This window comes from Channa argus, chromosome 10 (genome assembly GCF_033026475.1).
Source record: "Channa argus isolate prfri chromosome 10, Channa argus male v1.0, whole genome shotgun sequence".
Lineage (NCBI taxonomy): Eukaryota > Metazoa > Chordata > Actinopteri > Anabantiformes > Channidae > Channa > Channa argus.
In genome coordinates, this window is record NC_090206.1 from 6493100 (window position 1) to 6511527 (window position 18428).

An 18428-nucleotide genomic window follows, 5' to 3' on the forward strand; every position below is an offset into this window, starting at 1 on the left:
ATGTTAACACAGATTAGCAGTCTGCAGCCACTGAACTGGTAAATTCAATCAGAGCACTTGCATGTATAAGCTCGAGCTCAACCTCTTTCTTTGTCCTTAAATAAAACTCTAGTCACACCCATGAATTGTCAAGATGAAATGACCCCGTGGTTGACAAAACACAGGCCAGACCACAGGCATTCATGGCTTTTTTTGAACTGAAATATCTGAGCTTTCTAAATGTCTTAGCATTACATTTATCTGCCCACATACACGCACACATAATGAGAGTAAGTGTAGTTAGAAATATATAAGATCCACCATACATCTAAGAATTTCGAATGGTAAATTTACCACCAACACAAGGATTGCTGTGCAAGAAAGGAAAGCTTGACAAGGAGCGTGGCTTGGAGAATGTCAATTAAGATTTTAGTTGGGTTTAGTTTTCTCTGTTTTCACCTCAGTTGTGTTGTTGTACATGTACAACAGTGATGTTGTAACGCTGCTAAAAATAGTGTTGAAGTCTGTTTGTCTTCCTCCTTTGTTTCCTCCAGGTCAGCCTACCAAATGACTCCAGCTGTGTTGAAGAGATTCTGCGGGTACGTTGCTTGGGCGGGCACACACACACACACACACACCTACACACACACACACACACACACACACACACACACACACACACACACACACACACACACACACACACACACACACACACACACACACACACACGCGCGCGCGCGCACACACACACACACACACACACAAACAGAGTAATTGCACTGATTATCAGCTGTTTTCTGTTTGCTCACAAAGACCTTTGTGTCTCTCCAGAGAGTCTGATTTGAGGAAGAAAACAGGGGGCATAGAGAAAAAAATAAACAGTGAAAAAAAAAAAGCACAAGGAGAAAAAGAGGGAAATCTTTTGGCTCAGGTCGAGGATTATACAAGTTTTTGTTTTTGGAGAATGACTTCATGCAGAAATCTTTTACCCTCCTTTCATCTTTTCCTTTCTGCATGTCATCAACATCACATCAAGTAACACATTTTTTCCACACTTTCCAATCTTTTTCTCCCCCGTCTTACTGTTTTGTTACTGAGTAATGTCCAAACAGAAAGGGTTTCCCACTAATTGTCAGAAGATGTGCAGCTAGGAAGACAAGGACATTCTCTGACTGCTCTCTGTCAGGTTCTGTCTCCCTTTCGTCATTCGTTCTGTCTTCCTCTCTATTTATCGCTTCTCTCTCCTTTGTCATATCACTCACCGTGCTGTCTCTCTTTCTATGTCTATCTTCCTCTGTTCATCCTTGTCTGCCCTCTGTCATTCACCTCTCTCTCCCTTTCACAAATCAATATTCTGGCCAACAGGCTGTGTGACAGATAGTGTGCTGTGAGCTGCATGAAAAGCCTTTGTCAATAATATCGGTGCACTATTGAATTCAGTGTGTGGATTTTAGATGTGTCAAGTGGAAAGATCAGGGAGTTCAGAATGTGAGGTGAGAAGAGTTGGAACAGAGGCCTGTGGTTCATTTTTCCCTTTCTGTGATGGCACAGCTACAAGTTGGTTGTCACAGAAACATTGTTGTTGGATGTTTTCACAATTCGAGGTAAAAGAGTGTATCAAGGCTATTGAGCAAAAAAGAAAAGCTGCTCAAACTGCCTTTGATTCTTCTCTAGATTATATCGATCTTGGAGCAAATGGAGCTGCAGATAATATGTACGCTTATATTTTCAATGATAAAAAAAAATCGAACAATGATGAATAGGTTTACAATTAGCACTTCAAGGCTTCACCTTCCTTTACTTCCTTTCTACCTTGTCCAACTAAACACCTCAGTGTCCGTTATCTTATTTGTACCCTAATAGTTTAGCTTTATTTAAAGGGCCATTTCACAAAAATTGGTGGCAGTTACGTAGCCATTCATATAGTTTTGGCTTTTGAAAGACTTTTTGATACTTTGACGTCTTTCTTAAATTCTGTTGCCACTGTTCGTTCTCTTTCTTCACAGACTTTGTTGAAGTGGCATTAACAACAACAAGTGTCGTCTTGCTACATGTCTGCAAAGACAGAGGGGCAACCCTGATTATGAGATGATCCCCCCATAATGGGAGAATCACAGTGACATGTGGGCCCGCATAAATGTGACAGACTGAGTTAATCACACACAATGGCAGTAGTAACACATTTATAGACACATGAACACACACGCACGCACACACACCATCAGGGGTACCGTCTGTCAAAACAGGAACTCTTCTAGGAGGAATGAGATGATGTCAGAAAAGAGTTGCCTAGCAACCCACCATATGTCGTCAGGGCAAGTACGTCATGACTGTAAGGAAGGCAAACAGAGGCACCAATATACACAGACACACACATAAAATACACACACACACACACACACATATATGTGGACTAGACCACACTTGGAAATCGTCAGTACTATGCAGCTCACTTGTACACACTCCACTACTCCTACACAGACTCCATTACACACACAAAAACATGACTCATCTGATGAATATGAGTCATCTGCTCCATAGGGGGCGCTGAGTTGTATGATGGGAAATTGTAATATACGCAAACATTCAAACCTTTTGAACTAGTGACCTTTGGGAGCTTTGTGTGTGTGTGTGTGTGTTTACATTTCTTAAGACAGATGACTGTAATGACTAACACTGATGTATCTTGTAGATTGAGTTAAGGTTTACAAAAAATGAAACTTTATGACGCGTACACGATTGTGTTTGTAAGAAAGAGAAAGGGGCTGAAAGACATCCACTTTGCTCTGTGTGCAGACTTCCCGGTAAACACAGTACATTATGTTTGTGAGAAACAGAAACAGCCACTACCTAACAGATTAAATAGCCATGGGACAAATACAAACACACACCTGCTTATTTTGGTAACTAATTGAAGCTTCTGCATATTGAGACTCGAATTCTACTGAGTAGACTGTGATTAGAGTAATGGAAACATGCTGCTTCTGCTGCTGCTGCTGCTGCCTAGTTGTAATGCAGCTGACTGGAGTCAGCTTCTTTTTTTTTTTTTTTTGGTAATTCAACTACTCTGCATTTAGTTCACCGGTCCCTGGTGTGCCACCAATTCCCCACGCACCTCTCGGTTTACTCTATAAGTTATATTAAAAGTCCACTCTGATGGAGACAGTTCAGCACAACCTTGATTGAATGCTGACTCCACTGCTCTGCTTCAGGGATGTTGTAAACGTTTGCTTAAATTTGCTCCACTTAAGTCATTATTGTTATTCATTTGGTATTTTTCATACAAGGGCTGACAAACATTACATGACGTACATTGTTACTTACTTTGAGCTAACATGCCTTTGTATGTGTGTGTGTGTGTGTAGGAGATGACCCATTCCTGGCCTCCCCCTCTCACAGCCATACACACTCCTGGGAAGGCTGACCAGACCAAGTTTCCCATCCCAAACAAGGTTGGTATAAGTCCTACAGCCCACTCCAGACACTTTTATTTTACCAAAGTAAAAGTTTTCTATCCACTTTCATTAAGGCTTAATAGTGCATATGCATTTTGGCTTAATTGCTTGGAAATGTGCTTTCCCAAATGTTATAATCATGTTCTCTACTTGAGCTCTGAATACGTCATTTTCCTTTATTTGTGAGTGAGTCAGTGGTGGGAAAAAGATATGAAACAGTCCACAAACCTTCACTTAAACTCCTTCACTTGATGGTGGCTCATCATAAAACTAACTGCAGTTCGTCACTGAAAATCATCAGTCTGCAAATTAGATGTGATTCATAAATTTACTGCGGCAGACATTACGGTGATAGAATCACATTACTGTTACCTCATTCTGTGCAGTGGCGTGAGTGACAGCTAAAGGAATTACAGTGATAATTAAGTATCGCTTGTTTAATTCACCTCCTTACTTGTTGTCCACGGCCGTGTGAGAGTGGACACGCTCTTGAGAGGAGTGGTGATGCTGGACTGCACAAGTGTGCACTATGGCTGCCTGTACTTTACGGCCTACAAATTTGCATCTTAAATATTTAGGGAAATCTTTTGAAACGCTGCCAATGTACTTTCGGTTTATGAAAGCTTTTCCATTTTCCTCTTGGTCAATTTCTGTGTTTTTTGAGAAGACGCCATGGCATGAACAGAAAGAACAAAACCAAAAATGTTTTCACAGCAGGCAAAGACAGAGATAACGTCCGTTACAAAAAGCCTGATAAAGTTCAACTGCAGTAATTTTAAGGAAATGAAATTGTAGTTCCACCCACACTGTTTGACAGGAGATGTCAGTGACGTGAGGTGAAGAAAAAAAAAAAGACCAGTGAGTAACAAAAAGTGACGCCATAAAAGCGGACACCAAAGAATTGCCACTTCAGAGGAAGACCAGAAACACTTTATGACAGCTTGTAATTTAAGTTGTGTGGATGTGTGTCGCATGAAAACCACCATAAATGCTATATTGAGCATTCATCTCAGAAATGGCAGTAATATTCTGACTAAAACAACAGGTGGTATTTTCTTCCACTTTTATGTATCGCTCATAATAGGCTAGGAAGAAAAAAGCAGCGTAAACACAGAGGCAGTAAATCTGACCCAGTAGTTAATGAATTAGGAAAGACTGTTCGCTTCCAGCCTCCGGCGTCACACTAATCCTGGCAGTGACATGTAAGAATGAGGTGGAGTGTGGACGCGGGGAGATGAGAAGATCTGAATTCTGTGTAATGGCATCGTTGTGCTGCTGTGAAATCAATAATGACATCTGTTGGTTTATTCATTTAACACATCTTCCTCTGGCTTTCTCTCTCACTCTCTCCGTGTCTCCAGGAGTCACAGCATGTGACCTCAGGCTACAACACCCAGAGTAAGTTTCCCAGCAATCGACGCTCGCACACAAGCTCTGCGATAATTAACACTGGAGAGGCCGTAAAGGCAATACCACCCAGTAGAAATGTGAGAAAAGCAGCTGATGTTCAAGTGAATTCATAGCCGCGGGAGGATTAAAGTCTTGCAAACCTGGGCTTTTATTTTTCCCTGTTTACCCGAACACTTAATCACACAAGCATGAGTTTCCACACAGACACGCAGCTCATGTGGTTTGATTGATTGACTGTTATTTACAGTAGAGTTAAGAACAAAAGGACAAAAGTTTGTCTCTCTGCATTTAAACTTGAGGACTAAAATACGCTAAACCGTGATTTGCTTCCCTTTATTCATCCGCTGCTCGTGTTTGAACTGGTGATAAAACTATTACATAGCATCTAATATATTTCTTATCTTGCATACAGCATATAATTTCTATTGATTGCGTTGATGGTTTTCATTCTGTTGTAAAATCTGGGGGGAATTCAACCAGACAAAATAGTCTAAAAGAAAAGTTTCCCATTGGCTTGACTTTTAGACCCCATCTCCCCTTGGCACTGACATAAGATGTATATCTGAAAGTCCTGTTTAGGAAAAGTTAATGCAATGTGCAAATGGACCGAGCAGACTTTAAAACACTAGATGTAATTTTCTTGATAATATAATAGTCCTTGTAGTCCTTTTGTGTCTCTTTTAGTCAGGGGGTCTTTTACTTCACTTTGCCCTGGGAATTCTTGTGATATGTCAATATCAGTATGTTGCTCAATACCATACATCTAATACATTTTGCACAATAGTAGTACAACAATAGTTCTGACCCCCATTGTTGGCATCATTATCGAAAGCTCTCGTGTGCTGTTGCGGGATCGGTACTACTCAGCTTTTCGTGCTTCGAGATGTTTGTGATGTACCAAACTGAAATTTTGTAAAATAAAGAGGCTTCTGTTCTAAATTGGGAAAATAAATTGTGACCTCAGGTTTTTGCACATTTTAGTCAATATTTTATTGTGAAAGGACATTTGTTTATTTTACCAAAAGTCATTTTTCCAAAGCAAAAACCAAACACACACACACACACACACACACACACACACACACAGTTATTTGACTCTGGCTACATGTTTAACACTAATCAATGCACAAAAACCACCCAAGACACAATGTGTACCAGTGATACTATGTCCTCTGTTGTGTTGCAGAGCGATGTACTGTATCAGCTAACAAGCCTGCTGCTAAACCACCAACTGCACCACAGAAGTCGTGAGTATACCTGTCTCTCCTGCACACACACACACATACACACACAAACAGAGAGAGAGAAACAGTGAATTTCTGACCTGCTGCCATTGCGTTTGCCTCAAGGTAAAATTAAGCTTGACTCTTGGATGAAATTCACTGCTGGTAAGGGGAAAAAAAGATTGTGTGGATCAGAGCAGAAAAGTGCAGCTACATTAATTTAACGTGGGCCAGGAGCACATTGCAACATCTCTGGCTGCGGCCCACTCTGCCTCAGTCACAGAGCTGTACAGCAGGATTCATAGCAGGGTAAGATTGGAAAGGCAGAAATCTTGGGTTGTAAATCTGCCTCACGGCCCTGATTTATCATGTGCCTGACCACAACAAGCTCAATGATTTGTTTTAAAGATCAACAGTTCTCTTGGACAGTGATTGCCCAATTATAGCTTTGCAATTCTAACCTTATGGACACAAGTTTTAAAATTTCCAAAATCCAAATCACAAGAGGAAATGGGTAAGAAACTTGTTTAAACATACAGCATGCTGCATGCAAGACAAAGTAGTTTAAGACAGAAGACTTCTGGTGTATTCATTATTATAGTGGAAATACCACGGTCTTCGATTGTATGTCACTTTTGGTTGAACTTGTCTATTTTGTGTCTACGACTCAGTTGGTGAAAAGTCACTGTAGCTACAATGCTACTGAGACACAGTGTATTAGAGACACAGTATGTTTACAACAAAACTGGTTACTGCAGAAAGCAAAGAGGTTGTTTTTCCTTGTCAAGTCAAATTGGTATCTGGAAATAAGGGCCAAGCAAAATGGTTATTGTGCAGTACCTACGAAGAAATTAGTAGTAGCATGTCGTGCTTTACACTGTAAAGAGTAACACTAGGGGCAGCTGTTTAGGGTTTATTGAACTCTGAATGCTTTCAAAACACAGGCAAACTATACTCTGTACTGTCCCTGAACACCTCTAACACACACACACACGTATGCACACACACAAATTCACACACACACACAGCAGAGTAGCTGTAAAGGTGGCTAACAGTGCAACTTCTATTTACCGTGCAACATGTGAGGAGGTGGGATGTCTTCATATCAATGAGCTAATATGACACTTCTCTGGTAGTATTTCATAGACTCGAAAGCTCACAAGTGCGGTGGTTTGTACGGAAATGTCGAAAGCTTATTTTACTTTTAGGGTTTGAGGGACAGTATGAAAAGCAATTATCTCAATTCTGAGGTTTAGACATTTTTCACATCATTAAAAAACAAAGAATTCAAGTTAATTAAATACATATTTGAGCACACTGCAGACGTCTCAGAAAAGATGCATCACAACAAGAACATTTACATGATAATGAGGAAGCAAAAGGTGTTTTTCTCAAATAATATTACAGAAGGACGTGGCCTTACTCCAAAGTGTAAGAAGGATTATTAGCTACTATTTTCATTGGGTAAAGTTTAAAAAAAGTGAAGATCAACAGCACTATTTCGTGAAAGTACATCATCTGTTTATTAGCTTGTACTGTTTGGAAGTTAGTCCTGTTTGGACCTTTGGGCCCCAACAACCCTGGTTGTACAGCATAGTCAAACACAGAGGTTAGTCCTAAAAGCCGGTGACAACACAGAATAAGAAGAAGACAGGACAAACCACTCATTTCCATGTCGATCACAGCTCTGTGATGTCATTTTGTAAAATGTTGTTTGCTCAGTCACAGAGGTTTTGAATCAGCCTACAAAACATTAGTCTTTAATGGGCATGTAGTCATATGCTAAACACGCATCACTGATCTCTGCTCTCTCTGATCTTTAACAACATGTTGGTATCGGTGAACATTTGAATACTGAAGCTTTGCAAAGACGAGACGTGCTGTGAAGGAGCTGCAGAAAGCACCTGTAAAGAAGTCTTTTGGCCTTAGTACTGGCTTAGCAGGAGTTCCTGGGTTTCACTTACTTTGTATGTACAACTCCGCTCCTGTCTTTTTGCAATGCAACTCATCATCATCACAATGTTTTTTTTCATTAGAAAAATCTATCTACATTTAGAAAAATGTTATTTTTTTGATTAAGTTGCTAACTTGTTCCAGTTTTAATGAAGGAAGAAACTAGTGATAAATAATATTTATATTTCTGAAACATTAAATGTTGCCGTCGTGACTAAGTTTGTATATCTTTAGTCCATGAAACGCAGAATCAGTGGTTTTTATTCCCATGTCCTTCTGCCCACACGTTGACATCTCCTTGGACAAGACATAATGCAAGTACTGTAGTAGTATCTTGAAATTAAATACTCTGAATGGGAGTGGTCCTAGTACTTAGTACTTATTATCTTTATTGTGTTTATTAAAGCTTATATTGAAAATGTGGTGCTGTGGCTTAGCTGGATAAAATGTCTAATCTCAATCACTTCATTTGGGACATGGAAGGACCTTGTTGACCAAATCCAGCAAACCAGCAGTGGTGTTAGGTGTTACTGTGCCTTGATTGGTTAGTCTCCATCTTTTCGAGAAGAGATTATGTGAATGTTTCACGGAATTGTTATTTTCAGACCACTCGCCTTGAAACATTAAAAAGACATCTGGAGAAGGCGTTGTTAATCGTGCCGCGCTGCCAACTTTAAATCACCCGGCTAACACTGTCTAATCTGCCAGCAATAGTTGTCAACAAAATAGTTTAATTTTAAAATATGAAAGTTCTGTTATGAAAGAATATACTCCATTGTTTACCCTGCAAGAATGAGAAATTTGTTCATCCACACAAACTAAGGTTTTTTTTTAGGCCTTAGCAAACCAGTGAAACCAAACTGGAGAAAATTAATCTGTTTATAAAATCAGAATATTGCATGAATCTGCTTCCAGACACAAGTAGGACTTTAAACAAACAAACAAAAAAAAAAAAACAAAAAAAGAAAACTGTTATTCTTTTGCACCATGTTTTGCTTCTTTTCACTTAATATCTTTTCAGTGTTGTTGTTGAAGAGGATTTTTGCTCCACTGTCATGTTATCCATTAAAATTAGGTCTGCATGACAACTCCTGTGTTATTACCTCTAATGAGGGTTTTCAAGTGCCAAGTAAAATGCATTATTTATACATTTGATGAAAGCTCATTTTTAAATAGAAGAGAAAATGTGGCGAGTGTAATATCAAAAAAAGCTTTTTAAAAATAAAAAAAAGGAGTGATATCCAAACGCTGATGCAAGCCCCCTGCAAATTTAGGAGAAATTAAGGTTGACATTAATTTGTTGTAAATCAGCTGAATGCCTTGATTAGTTCTCGACGAGGGTTGATAGTAAGTGAATTCACTTAAGTACTGCATTAAGAATTCCACTTTACTTGAATATTTAATGTTTCTGTCAACATTGTACTTTTACTCTGCAACTTTATTTAAATAACTACAGTTACTAGTTACTTTCAGATACACTACACTCATGACTTGATGAATTGAGTTACCCAGCACCATGTACAGTAAAGCAATTTGAAAACCTTTTAATTCAAAACAAATGATCATCAAATGTGTGTATAATCGTGTTAAAATAAGCTTTAATATTACCAGCTCCACCATTAAAATGATGAACACAATAATGCATCAGTAGTTACTGTTCAGTAATCAATATCATATACATTGGAATTAAGAAGCCATTCTGCATGATTCATTTTACTTTGAGTACTTGAAGTATTTTATGAACTAATAAGTTAGTACGCTGTTACTCCACTCTACTACTTTGCTAATGTACTTAAGTAAATCAATGAGTCTTCCTGCACTGGTTTCAGGTCAGCATGCAGACTCTCTTGCTATTGTTGGGCGACGCACAGTAGCTTAATAGTTAATTATATTCCCGTTAGGATGCTCTTTGCTGGAGCTGTAGGTCTTTTTGTGGCTTGTTGCACTATTTTGTTTCCAAAGCCGATAAGCCTATTTCCTTTGATTACTATTGTATGCCCCAAGGTGTAATTCTGTCCCATTGTGTATTTAAACATAAATGCTACTTTGTTTATTAGGGTGAAATAATTGTTATTGGTTAAAAACAATACCTAGTTTCCTGCAGCTATTAGACTATTCTCTCTTTTCACTGTGATGCTCAACAGCGTAAAACGTTCAGGATAATGAAGCGGTCTACCTCGTCTTACTCGAGTGTAATTGTGTTGTTAAGGCTAATTGCTATATTCCTCACCAAATGTTTGCTATGTCTGACCATTACAGAAAAATCATTCAATAGTAATCCCTTTCAAATTCACTGCGGACCATACGGCCACATTAGGAGTAAATTTGAAGGAAATCCTATTAACTAGAAAAGCGAGTTGAGAGCATACATTTCCTTATGCGCTCATCCACTCACATTAGGATCAGACGTCCACACATATGTAACATTGGTGTAGTCTAACTGGCTTTATGTTTGCTGTCAATCATAGCAATCATGTTAAACAAGGTGTAACAGGGTGTAACTGTGATTTGCATAATTATTACATTCAGCTTCCGAAGAGTGAGGACACGTGTTTGTAACTAGTGCTTTATGGAAACACCTTCTGCTGGAATACACTAACGATGTCAACGACAGTATTTACAGTACACCAGTATACCACCACCATAGGAGTAGTATTCAGCTTTTTACTTCTGTTCAGATGTTTGCACCTATGGTTCTGGCACTTGCATCCTTGGTCCCTGACATTTTTGCCTTGTGACCTCATCAAACATTTGTATGGGTATGTTTTCATTTAGCACTGTTCCATATTGTATCGTCATATTAATAATAAATCACTTCATATATAAATATATACACATATGTTTAGTTGCACGGTCACTTTTTCGTATATGTGCTGTTTCTGTGAACAATAACATGTGGTGTAAGGCAAAGCACACAAGAGTTTTAAGAAGAGGTCACTCTGAAAAGAGATGTTACTCTGTCATTTACAAATGAGTTGGCACCAAATTAGCTGGAATCAAGCCTCTGCAAGTTGTGTCATAAACCAAGTGTTGAAACACATTAAATTTAAATATAGTAATTTGGATTAAATTGTGATAACAATGTGAATATCAATATACATATACTTATACAATACTTTATTGTGATAAAGCATTTTTCCCTGTGGACCAGCTCTAGTTGGTAGATACTAGATACCATATTTTTATCTTAAACACATCTTGGCAACAGGCAGGAAGAGGCTGAATTAAGACCGTGAGTTTGGACAGCAACACAAACCCACTGACAGGAGACCTGTCACCTTAGGAGTAGAGAAGTATTTATATGTGCTTTCTTTTACAGTCTGAGTACTTGTCTAAATGTCTCTGCATCCTAGTGTGAAGCACTAAGTCATTAGCTGATCGTTGCTATAATTTGCCATTAGAAAATATTAACAGCCTCTCAGATAAACTTCTGCAAGTAATGGAGCTCTGCTTTATGAAATGAAAAGACCTTATTTTTATGAAGGCGATTAAGAGCATCTGCACCTTGTAGGAATTTGATGCTGTGCTTTCTAAGCTCTGCGTGACATGGATGCCTCAGTCCATAGCTCATTTATACCCAGCTGCATCTGTCCTCATGGATGCTTTTCCCTCTCCTGCATCTGAGTCTTTCCTCTCTCTCTATTCAACCTCCATCTCCCTTTCTTTCTCCACTTGTGTCTTCTTTTCCCCATCATTATCATCTCCATCTCACTCACTATCTCCCTCTCTCCATCTGTCCCCATATTATGAAATAAAATATGAATCCATTATTCATTCATTCAAACATATCTATCATCACCACATGCTGCACTGTGCCCCTTATCTGCAAAGCTTTTTCTTATTGTGCTTCAGTTATTCACGACTTGTACAGTCCCATCTGAAAACACCGCAACACTGGGGAGTGTTTTTTTAGCGGCGCAAGCACTGACAAGAGTGGTTTGTGAGGCAGTAAAAGTCCCTTTAGGGGATTCTCCTGTCATAACAATAGCAGTGGCGGCTTAAAATAACAGTAGTTTGTGTGTGAGGGTTTATATAAAGCAATAAAACATGGGAACTTGTCAATGCACAGCACAAAAATACTGAATAATTTTTGCAGTAAAGAGCAGGTGCTGCCATGAGGGAGGTCATGTTATCAACTGCCACAGCTCGGATACACCTGCCTTATATAGTTTTTTTTTAATCTTTATATTCAATTTGAAGACAACAAACAAACACAACTAATGGACGCAACGTAGCCACGAGCACGTTCACTTTCCAATCAGAAACTCCTGATATATCCCACGTCCAGCCCCGACTGAGAGGCTGATCTCAGCTGAACACGTTCTCTTTGTTTCCAAAGAATTCTTGGCTGTAGGTCAGCGCTTGTCAGACAGAAAGTTTCCAGGTGAAAAAACAATCTGGCTTCACTCTCCAAGTTCCATAAGCCGAACATCTGGTAATCAGCAAAGTGCTTCATCCACTGTCCGCTTCCTCATTCCCCAACATGAACGAGCAGTGCTGCGTTTGCTGTGTAATTAATTCCTTTGCCAAAAAGGTTCTTCAAACGGGATATCAGACATAATACAAGCAGACAGGAGGTCAGGGCTGCAGTAATACGTGTCCTTTTGTCTCTGTGCAGAATGTTGGAGGATGACCTGAAGATCAGCAGCGATGAGGAAGAGGCAGAGCAGCAGGTGAGCCCCCTCTGCCGTCCACCCATTCTCTCATCTGCATACACACATCATCCTTCACTTCATTCACGTCAATACACACTCAAAGCAAATGTGCCATAAGGCTTCAGAACAGGTGACACTGTTGTGATTCCTGATCTAACACATTTACTTGTTTAAAACCAAGCAAAAAAAAAAACAAAAAAGACACATCATCATATGTACATTGTACCTGCTCTCTGAACTTCACATTTTAAAAGTTCAGAAATTGTATCTTCACCCTGGCGAGCAAACTTCGGAGAACATTGTTCAGCCCAAAACACAGAGAAGTTTCGAGTGTGTTCCACCCCCGTTTTTTTACCAGCACACCCACTTTCAGCACAGATCTCCAACTTATGTTTATTTTTAATGCCACCAGCCACCAGCGCACTGAGCAACTACACACAGCCGTCAGCATTGTGCTCACTCTGTGAGCATGTCGAAGCTGAGAAGGTTGAACAAGAACAACACACGTTCACGTAGGTTTCAACTAAACAATGTAAAGACCACTTCTATAATCTTTAGTAAATAATTACAAATATCTAAATGTGTTTTATGTCATCATAATTTCTCAACTGGATACTTTTAATTTAACCTTGAATCTCACATTGTCCTAAATGTTATGTTGTTCATCAATAACCCCAAGACAATTTAACTTCAAATCTTCAAGTCAAAAAGTGCTTTAAAATTAACTGTAAATTCTCGTTAAAAATACCGGTTATAGTTTACTGATGTAACTTATCCACATCTGCATGGCTGATGCTGGGCGTATACACCACAATAAGTTTAATTATAATAAATACATATATCTATAAAATAAAAGTAAATAATACGCTTAATTAAAGTGTAAGCAATAACTAACCACGAATTCATAACCTAATCCAAAATCAAGTTCAAAGTCAATGTTTGCCAACAGCTGATTGCAGCGTCATTTTCATCGTTATCATTAAAATTGCTTTATTCATTGATCAAGCTATGTAGTGATCATCATTTTATTGGAAATGTCTCATTATTCCAGCGGTACAAGAGTAGTTGTAACGACAAGTCAATATGTGAACCTTTGAAAAGCCATACAAGCTGTACCGTGGGTCATGGGCTGCCAGACCTCGGAAAGGATGCATCCTCCTCGCTTTTTAGTGTTTTAGCTCTTTTATTTAAGTGTCTATTGACTGGGCTTGGGTTCATTACTCCGGGGCACATGTGTGCTGCAGTTATCCTGCTCCTCTTGTTTTGTTTTTCAGTATGAAAATTGGCATGGTGGCCCTCTCTCCTCTAATCACTATCATCATGCACTAATGATGCCAGAGATGAGTTCAAAGCAGTCAGTGGGGGTCGTGCTGCTGCCCCCTTCCCCACTGTGCAGACTGATATCAGCACTCATCAAAGAGTCCATGAGATATTTTCTGTTAATGAAAAGATACCAATTTCTCTCATCCCCTAAAAACTAGCCTTCTGATTGTATAATTACCATGATGGTAGATGTCATAATTATAAATCATAGCAGGTCATTTAAAGTGGTTTCACTTATAATAACTATGCTGAAAGTGGATCTGTTCATTACAGATAGCTAAGGTCCATTCAATCTATACCAAGTTGCTTTCTTCAATCATAGGACTTGATTATTATTCTTGGTATCTGAATGAAAAGAGTAGGTATAAAAAGAAATATGATATGATATATATGCGGAAAATATATTAGTTTATGTGTCTTCCTGTATAACGCTGACATCATTTTGATGACTCATCTTAAACTTAAGGGGCATGGACATAGTTTTATGCACAAATTTACAAAACCATAACCTGAGTTATAATTTAGTTTAGCTTTCCTTTTAAAATAAGTTAACATGTCAGCCTCACATCAAATCCATCTAAATAGTCCTATATGTACAAGCAACAGAAGTCATTTAATAAGTTTAAATTGCAGTTTTGAGGTGAGATATTTGTTTGACACTAGGGTTTTCTTTTAGTGCACGCATGAGACAGACAGGGTGAGAAAAGTGATGTATCAGCTAAACAGATCGGCATTAGTTGATTTATTTGCCGCTGGCATTCAGTAACTTGCTAGGCTGCAAATGTTTAGGGTCGGAGATTGTAATTAGAGCTTAAAATTAATGGAATCTAAAGCTGGCCTGGCTCTGGTGAACTCTATTTAGTCAAACTATCTTTCCTAACTATGCATTGTGTCTGCTGGGCATGGTTTTGCAAAGGAAGTGGTGGATTCATTGCTGATACAAATGTCAACAAACATATAGCAGAAGTGTGGACTATAAGCTAGTCTAAAGACCCAAACATCGATCTGCTGAATACAACCCACATGCTACATGTGATTGATAAAAGTCTGGATACATCCTTACATTTTGGATGATTAATCCAAAATATGGCTTTACTGAAAAAGCATAAAAACACAGTGTTGCCAAGAGATGATCATACAATTAACACCGGAGATTAGAACTTGTTTTTTCAAGAAAATGTTTTGTTTATTGTCACTGTGTCTTTTGTGGATTTGAACATGTTTGTGAAGAACTATTCTTTTAAGTCTCCTCCACACTCTGTCCCTTTGCATTTTTATCTCTGTCATCCGTCTCTTCCTCTTTGACCCTGCAAGACAGAGTGATTAAAATAAACGCAGAGGAAAGTGAGAAAGAAAGAAAGGGAGAGAGTAAGTTACTGGGACAAAGAGAAAGACAAAGACAGACGAGACAGGCTGATAACAATGCAAACAGGAGGCAAAGATAAAGAGAGAAGGAAAACAAGACTGGGCGAGAGACAAAGAGACAGAGTGAGAATGATGCAGTGAGAGAGAGGCTCAGATGAATTCTGTGGCATTTTTCTGTGCATGCTGTTAACAGGCTTATAGCAAATGAGTGCATGGTGTATTATCAAGCTTTTATAGCCCGAAGTAAAACACAACACACATTCATAATCAAATACACAGATGTGCGTGTATTACACACAGTCACCCATACACACATACAAGCACATACAGACAACCCATGCAGACTTATACTCACAAGAATTTATGCCAGCAAACACATAAATATAAACACACGCTGACAGTTTCTCTCTCTCTCTCAAACTCACACACACACACACACACACGCACACACACACAGACAGACACTGTCATTAGTATGCTGGGGCATAGCACTGTGAGGGCAGCAGAGGAGTATGATGAATATGTTTTTGGCACACAGCAAAGAGATGGAGGAAAAAAAGAGAATTGAAAGAAAGAGCAGAAAAAGAGGGATGGAGGAAACGATGGCGAAGAGGAGCAGAAACCAGAGATAGTAGGAAAGAGAGAGACGTTCCTAATGACTTTAGACACTGACAGAAAAACAGCAACCCAATTATTGCTGCAGGACTGTCCTTTGTCTCTCTATCTCCCTGCATTTCTCCCTTTTCTCTCCGCGAGCTTGTGATGACAGATCACCTTGGTCAGAGCAAAGGCACAGCTTTAAAGCTTTGTCTATATGAAAGTACAGTGACCGACTGGTAGAAAGGTCTGGCACACTGCACACGTAGGTAGCTGCAGCAACGTGTGGACAGGTTTTGGGTGGATTTTCTATACATGTGTATTATAGCCTTTGCTTTGCACACATTTGACTGCATTGCTAATTTAACTTCAAATTGATTTTTTTGTACAGTTATGGTTTTAGCTGCGTAGCGACGAACTTTCAACAATCTCCATACAGACGCTAAAACCAACAATCAGTTGCCTGATGTACATCTTAGCTGATTCATCTGTGCCTTTAATTGTTGTCCAAAAAACTATTAAAAAAAAAAAAAAACACATCAGCGAGACACACTGCTCCACTGGGTGGTATAATTGTCTTTTTCAATACACTTAAATCCTCTGAATCACCACAATGGTGCACAGACGTGTGAAGTACATTAAGCTGCAAAAGTTTGCATCCCATGGTATTGAAGTGGCAATCATTTATCAAGGGGGTGCAAACTTGTGCATCTAGATGTGAGCAAAAGGCAACTGTGGATTTCTGAAATCTTTATGGATTCTCTGTGTCTCTGCTTGCTTATCGTGTTTAATTTAATTATTATGGAGGTAATTGTAGAGGTTGCATCTCAGATCTTCACTCGAGTTGTGTCTACAGATTACAGAAGGTGCAGGGTGTCCAGGAAAAGGCCAATTCCAGCAGCTACTAATCGACCTTGAGACAGAGATAACTTGTAACAGATGACCAGAGCAAACTCAAACCCAGCACAAAGTATAGCAAACAAGAGTGTGTGAGGCCCAGAAAGACATCGATCAATAAGTTCAAAAGGTTACTGAGTAAACAGATGCTGAAAGGGATGATATCCTGTAGGCTTAAGGGCAGGTGAATAAACAGAGGAATCTCAGAATGCGGTTGGCATGTGGCAAAGTAAAAACGCAACCTGGTATTGTGCATCGCCGTCGTAATGTCTACAGTTCTCAATATGCAAAATGTCATTTCTGAACAGTGTCAGATGTCAGGGTGAGTATTGTAGTCTTCAGTGGGCCAACTGTGGTAAATCCAGCCGGCAGCCGATGGAAAGATGTTTAAATTTGGGATAGAAAGTGTCTTTGTTTTGCACAAGTAAAAACCCCTCAGCTGCTGCGTTTCCAGCCGTGTAACTTATGCGCAAGAGTTGCATCAGAAATTCAGGATTTTGAACCCGATTTTCAGGTGTTAGAAAATGCTCTACAAAGTCTCTCGCGCAAAGCAAAGCGACGCGATATAGACAAGCGAAGAATTCATTGTTCAGTTACCGTTCAAGATGGTGCGGGGGTGGTGAGAGCCTTGTTAAAACTGTATCGCTAGGCCTGATGTGCAAGACTCGGCTGTCTTGCACCCACATGAGAACGAGGGAAGAAGAGGATGTGGAGATTTTAACAAATGAACTTATCATAAACACACAATCACACAGTGTACTGAGCCTTCTTGTCTCTGAGGCTTAAAGGTTGGAATTGTCTTCGTTTTGCTTGTCCTTTTCATCGGGAACAATACCAACAGCCGTGTTGTTACAGTGGAGTTTGTATGAACAAATACTGGATGGTTTGTTCTTTATTTAAAATCCAAGTAAAGCCGCCAGCCAGCTACATATATTCACACATAGATCATCTTCACGAACCCTGCAAGTCGTCCAAAGCCAAAGATCTGAGGAGGTTTGTTGTTCTGACCTGCAGCTACGCATCGATCTATCAGAAACTTCACTGGTCCAGTTAATCACTTTATTCCTACAGAGAGAGTGAGAGAGACAAACAACAAGCCAGAGGCAAGAAAAAGGCCTCGTTCTTGTTTAAATTATTTTAATTATTGGGTTTCAGTGATTAAAGATGAATTAATGACTGATATATGCAGAAATTGAGTTTACTGTTTTTGTTTTGTTATTCTAATTGATGTAGTCATGTGCAAAATTGACTCGGAGTTGACAGAGGGAGGAAGAGAGGATGAGAGGGAGAAGAAGGGGGGAGGAAAAGCTTCACTGACAAAATTAATCACTTTATTCTTTTACTGAAAGGAGAAATAACGAGGTAAAAGGAGAGTGTAGGGAGGAAACAAGGGAGGCAGGGGATACGCGAAGAGAAGATAAAGACAAAATGGTTTTTCATAACAAGAAAACCTCTCTTTTATGAGACGAGGGACTTTATTCCGTAAACAGGCCTACCGGTCCTGGGGTCGGTGGTTCGATCCCTTCCTCCTCCTGTTTATATGTTGAGATGTCCCTGGACGAGATGTA

At 39.3% G+C, this 18428-nt stretch overlaps 1 protein-coding gene across 5 annotated transcripts in view; it reads left to right on the plus strand.

The window, feature by feature from the left end:
• Positions 1-18428, plus strand: part of aff2 (AF4/FMR2 family, member 2) — a 126708-nt gene that overhangs the window by 69864 nt on the left and 38416 nt on the right. For 4 of the 5 annotated variants that reach the window (XM_067518716.1, XM_067518715.1, XM_067518718.1 and 1 more), the window contains 5 exons: positions 534-578; positions 3348-3434; positions 4799-4835; positions 6034-6094; positions 12642-12696. In XM_067518716.1, coding sequence (XP_067374817.1) covers positions 534-578; positions 3348-3434; positions 4799-4835; positions 6034-6094; positions 12642-12696 — 285 coding nt within the window. The remainder of the gene's footprint in view (positions 1-533; positions 579-3347; positions 3435-4798; positions 4836-6033; positions 6095-12641; positions 12697-18428) is intronic. The other variant, XM_067518717.1, reaches the window with a different exon arrangement.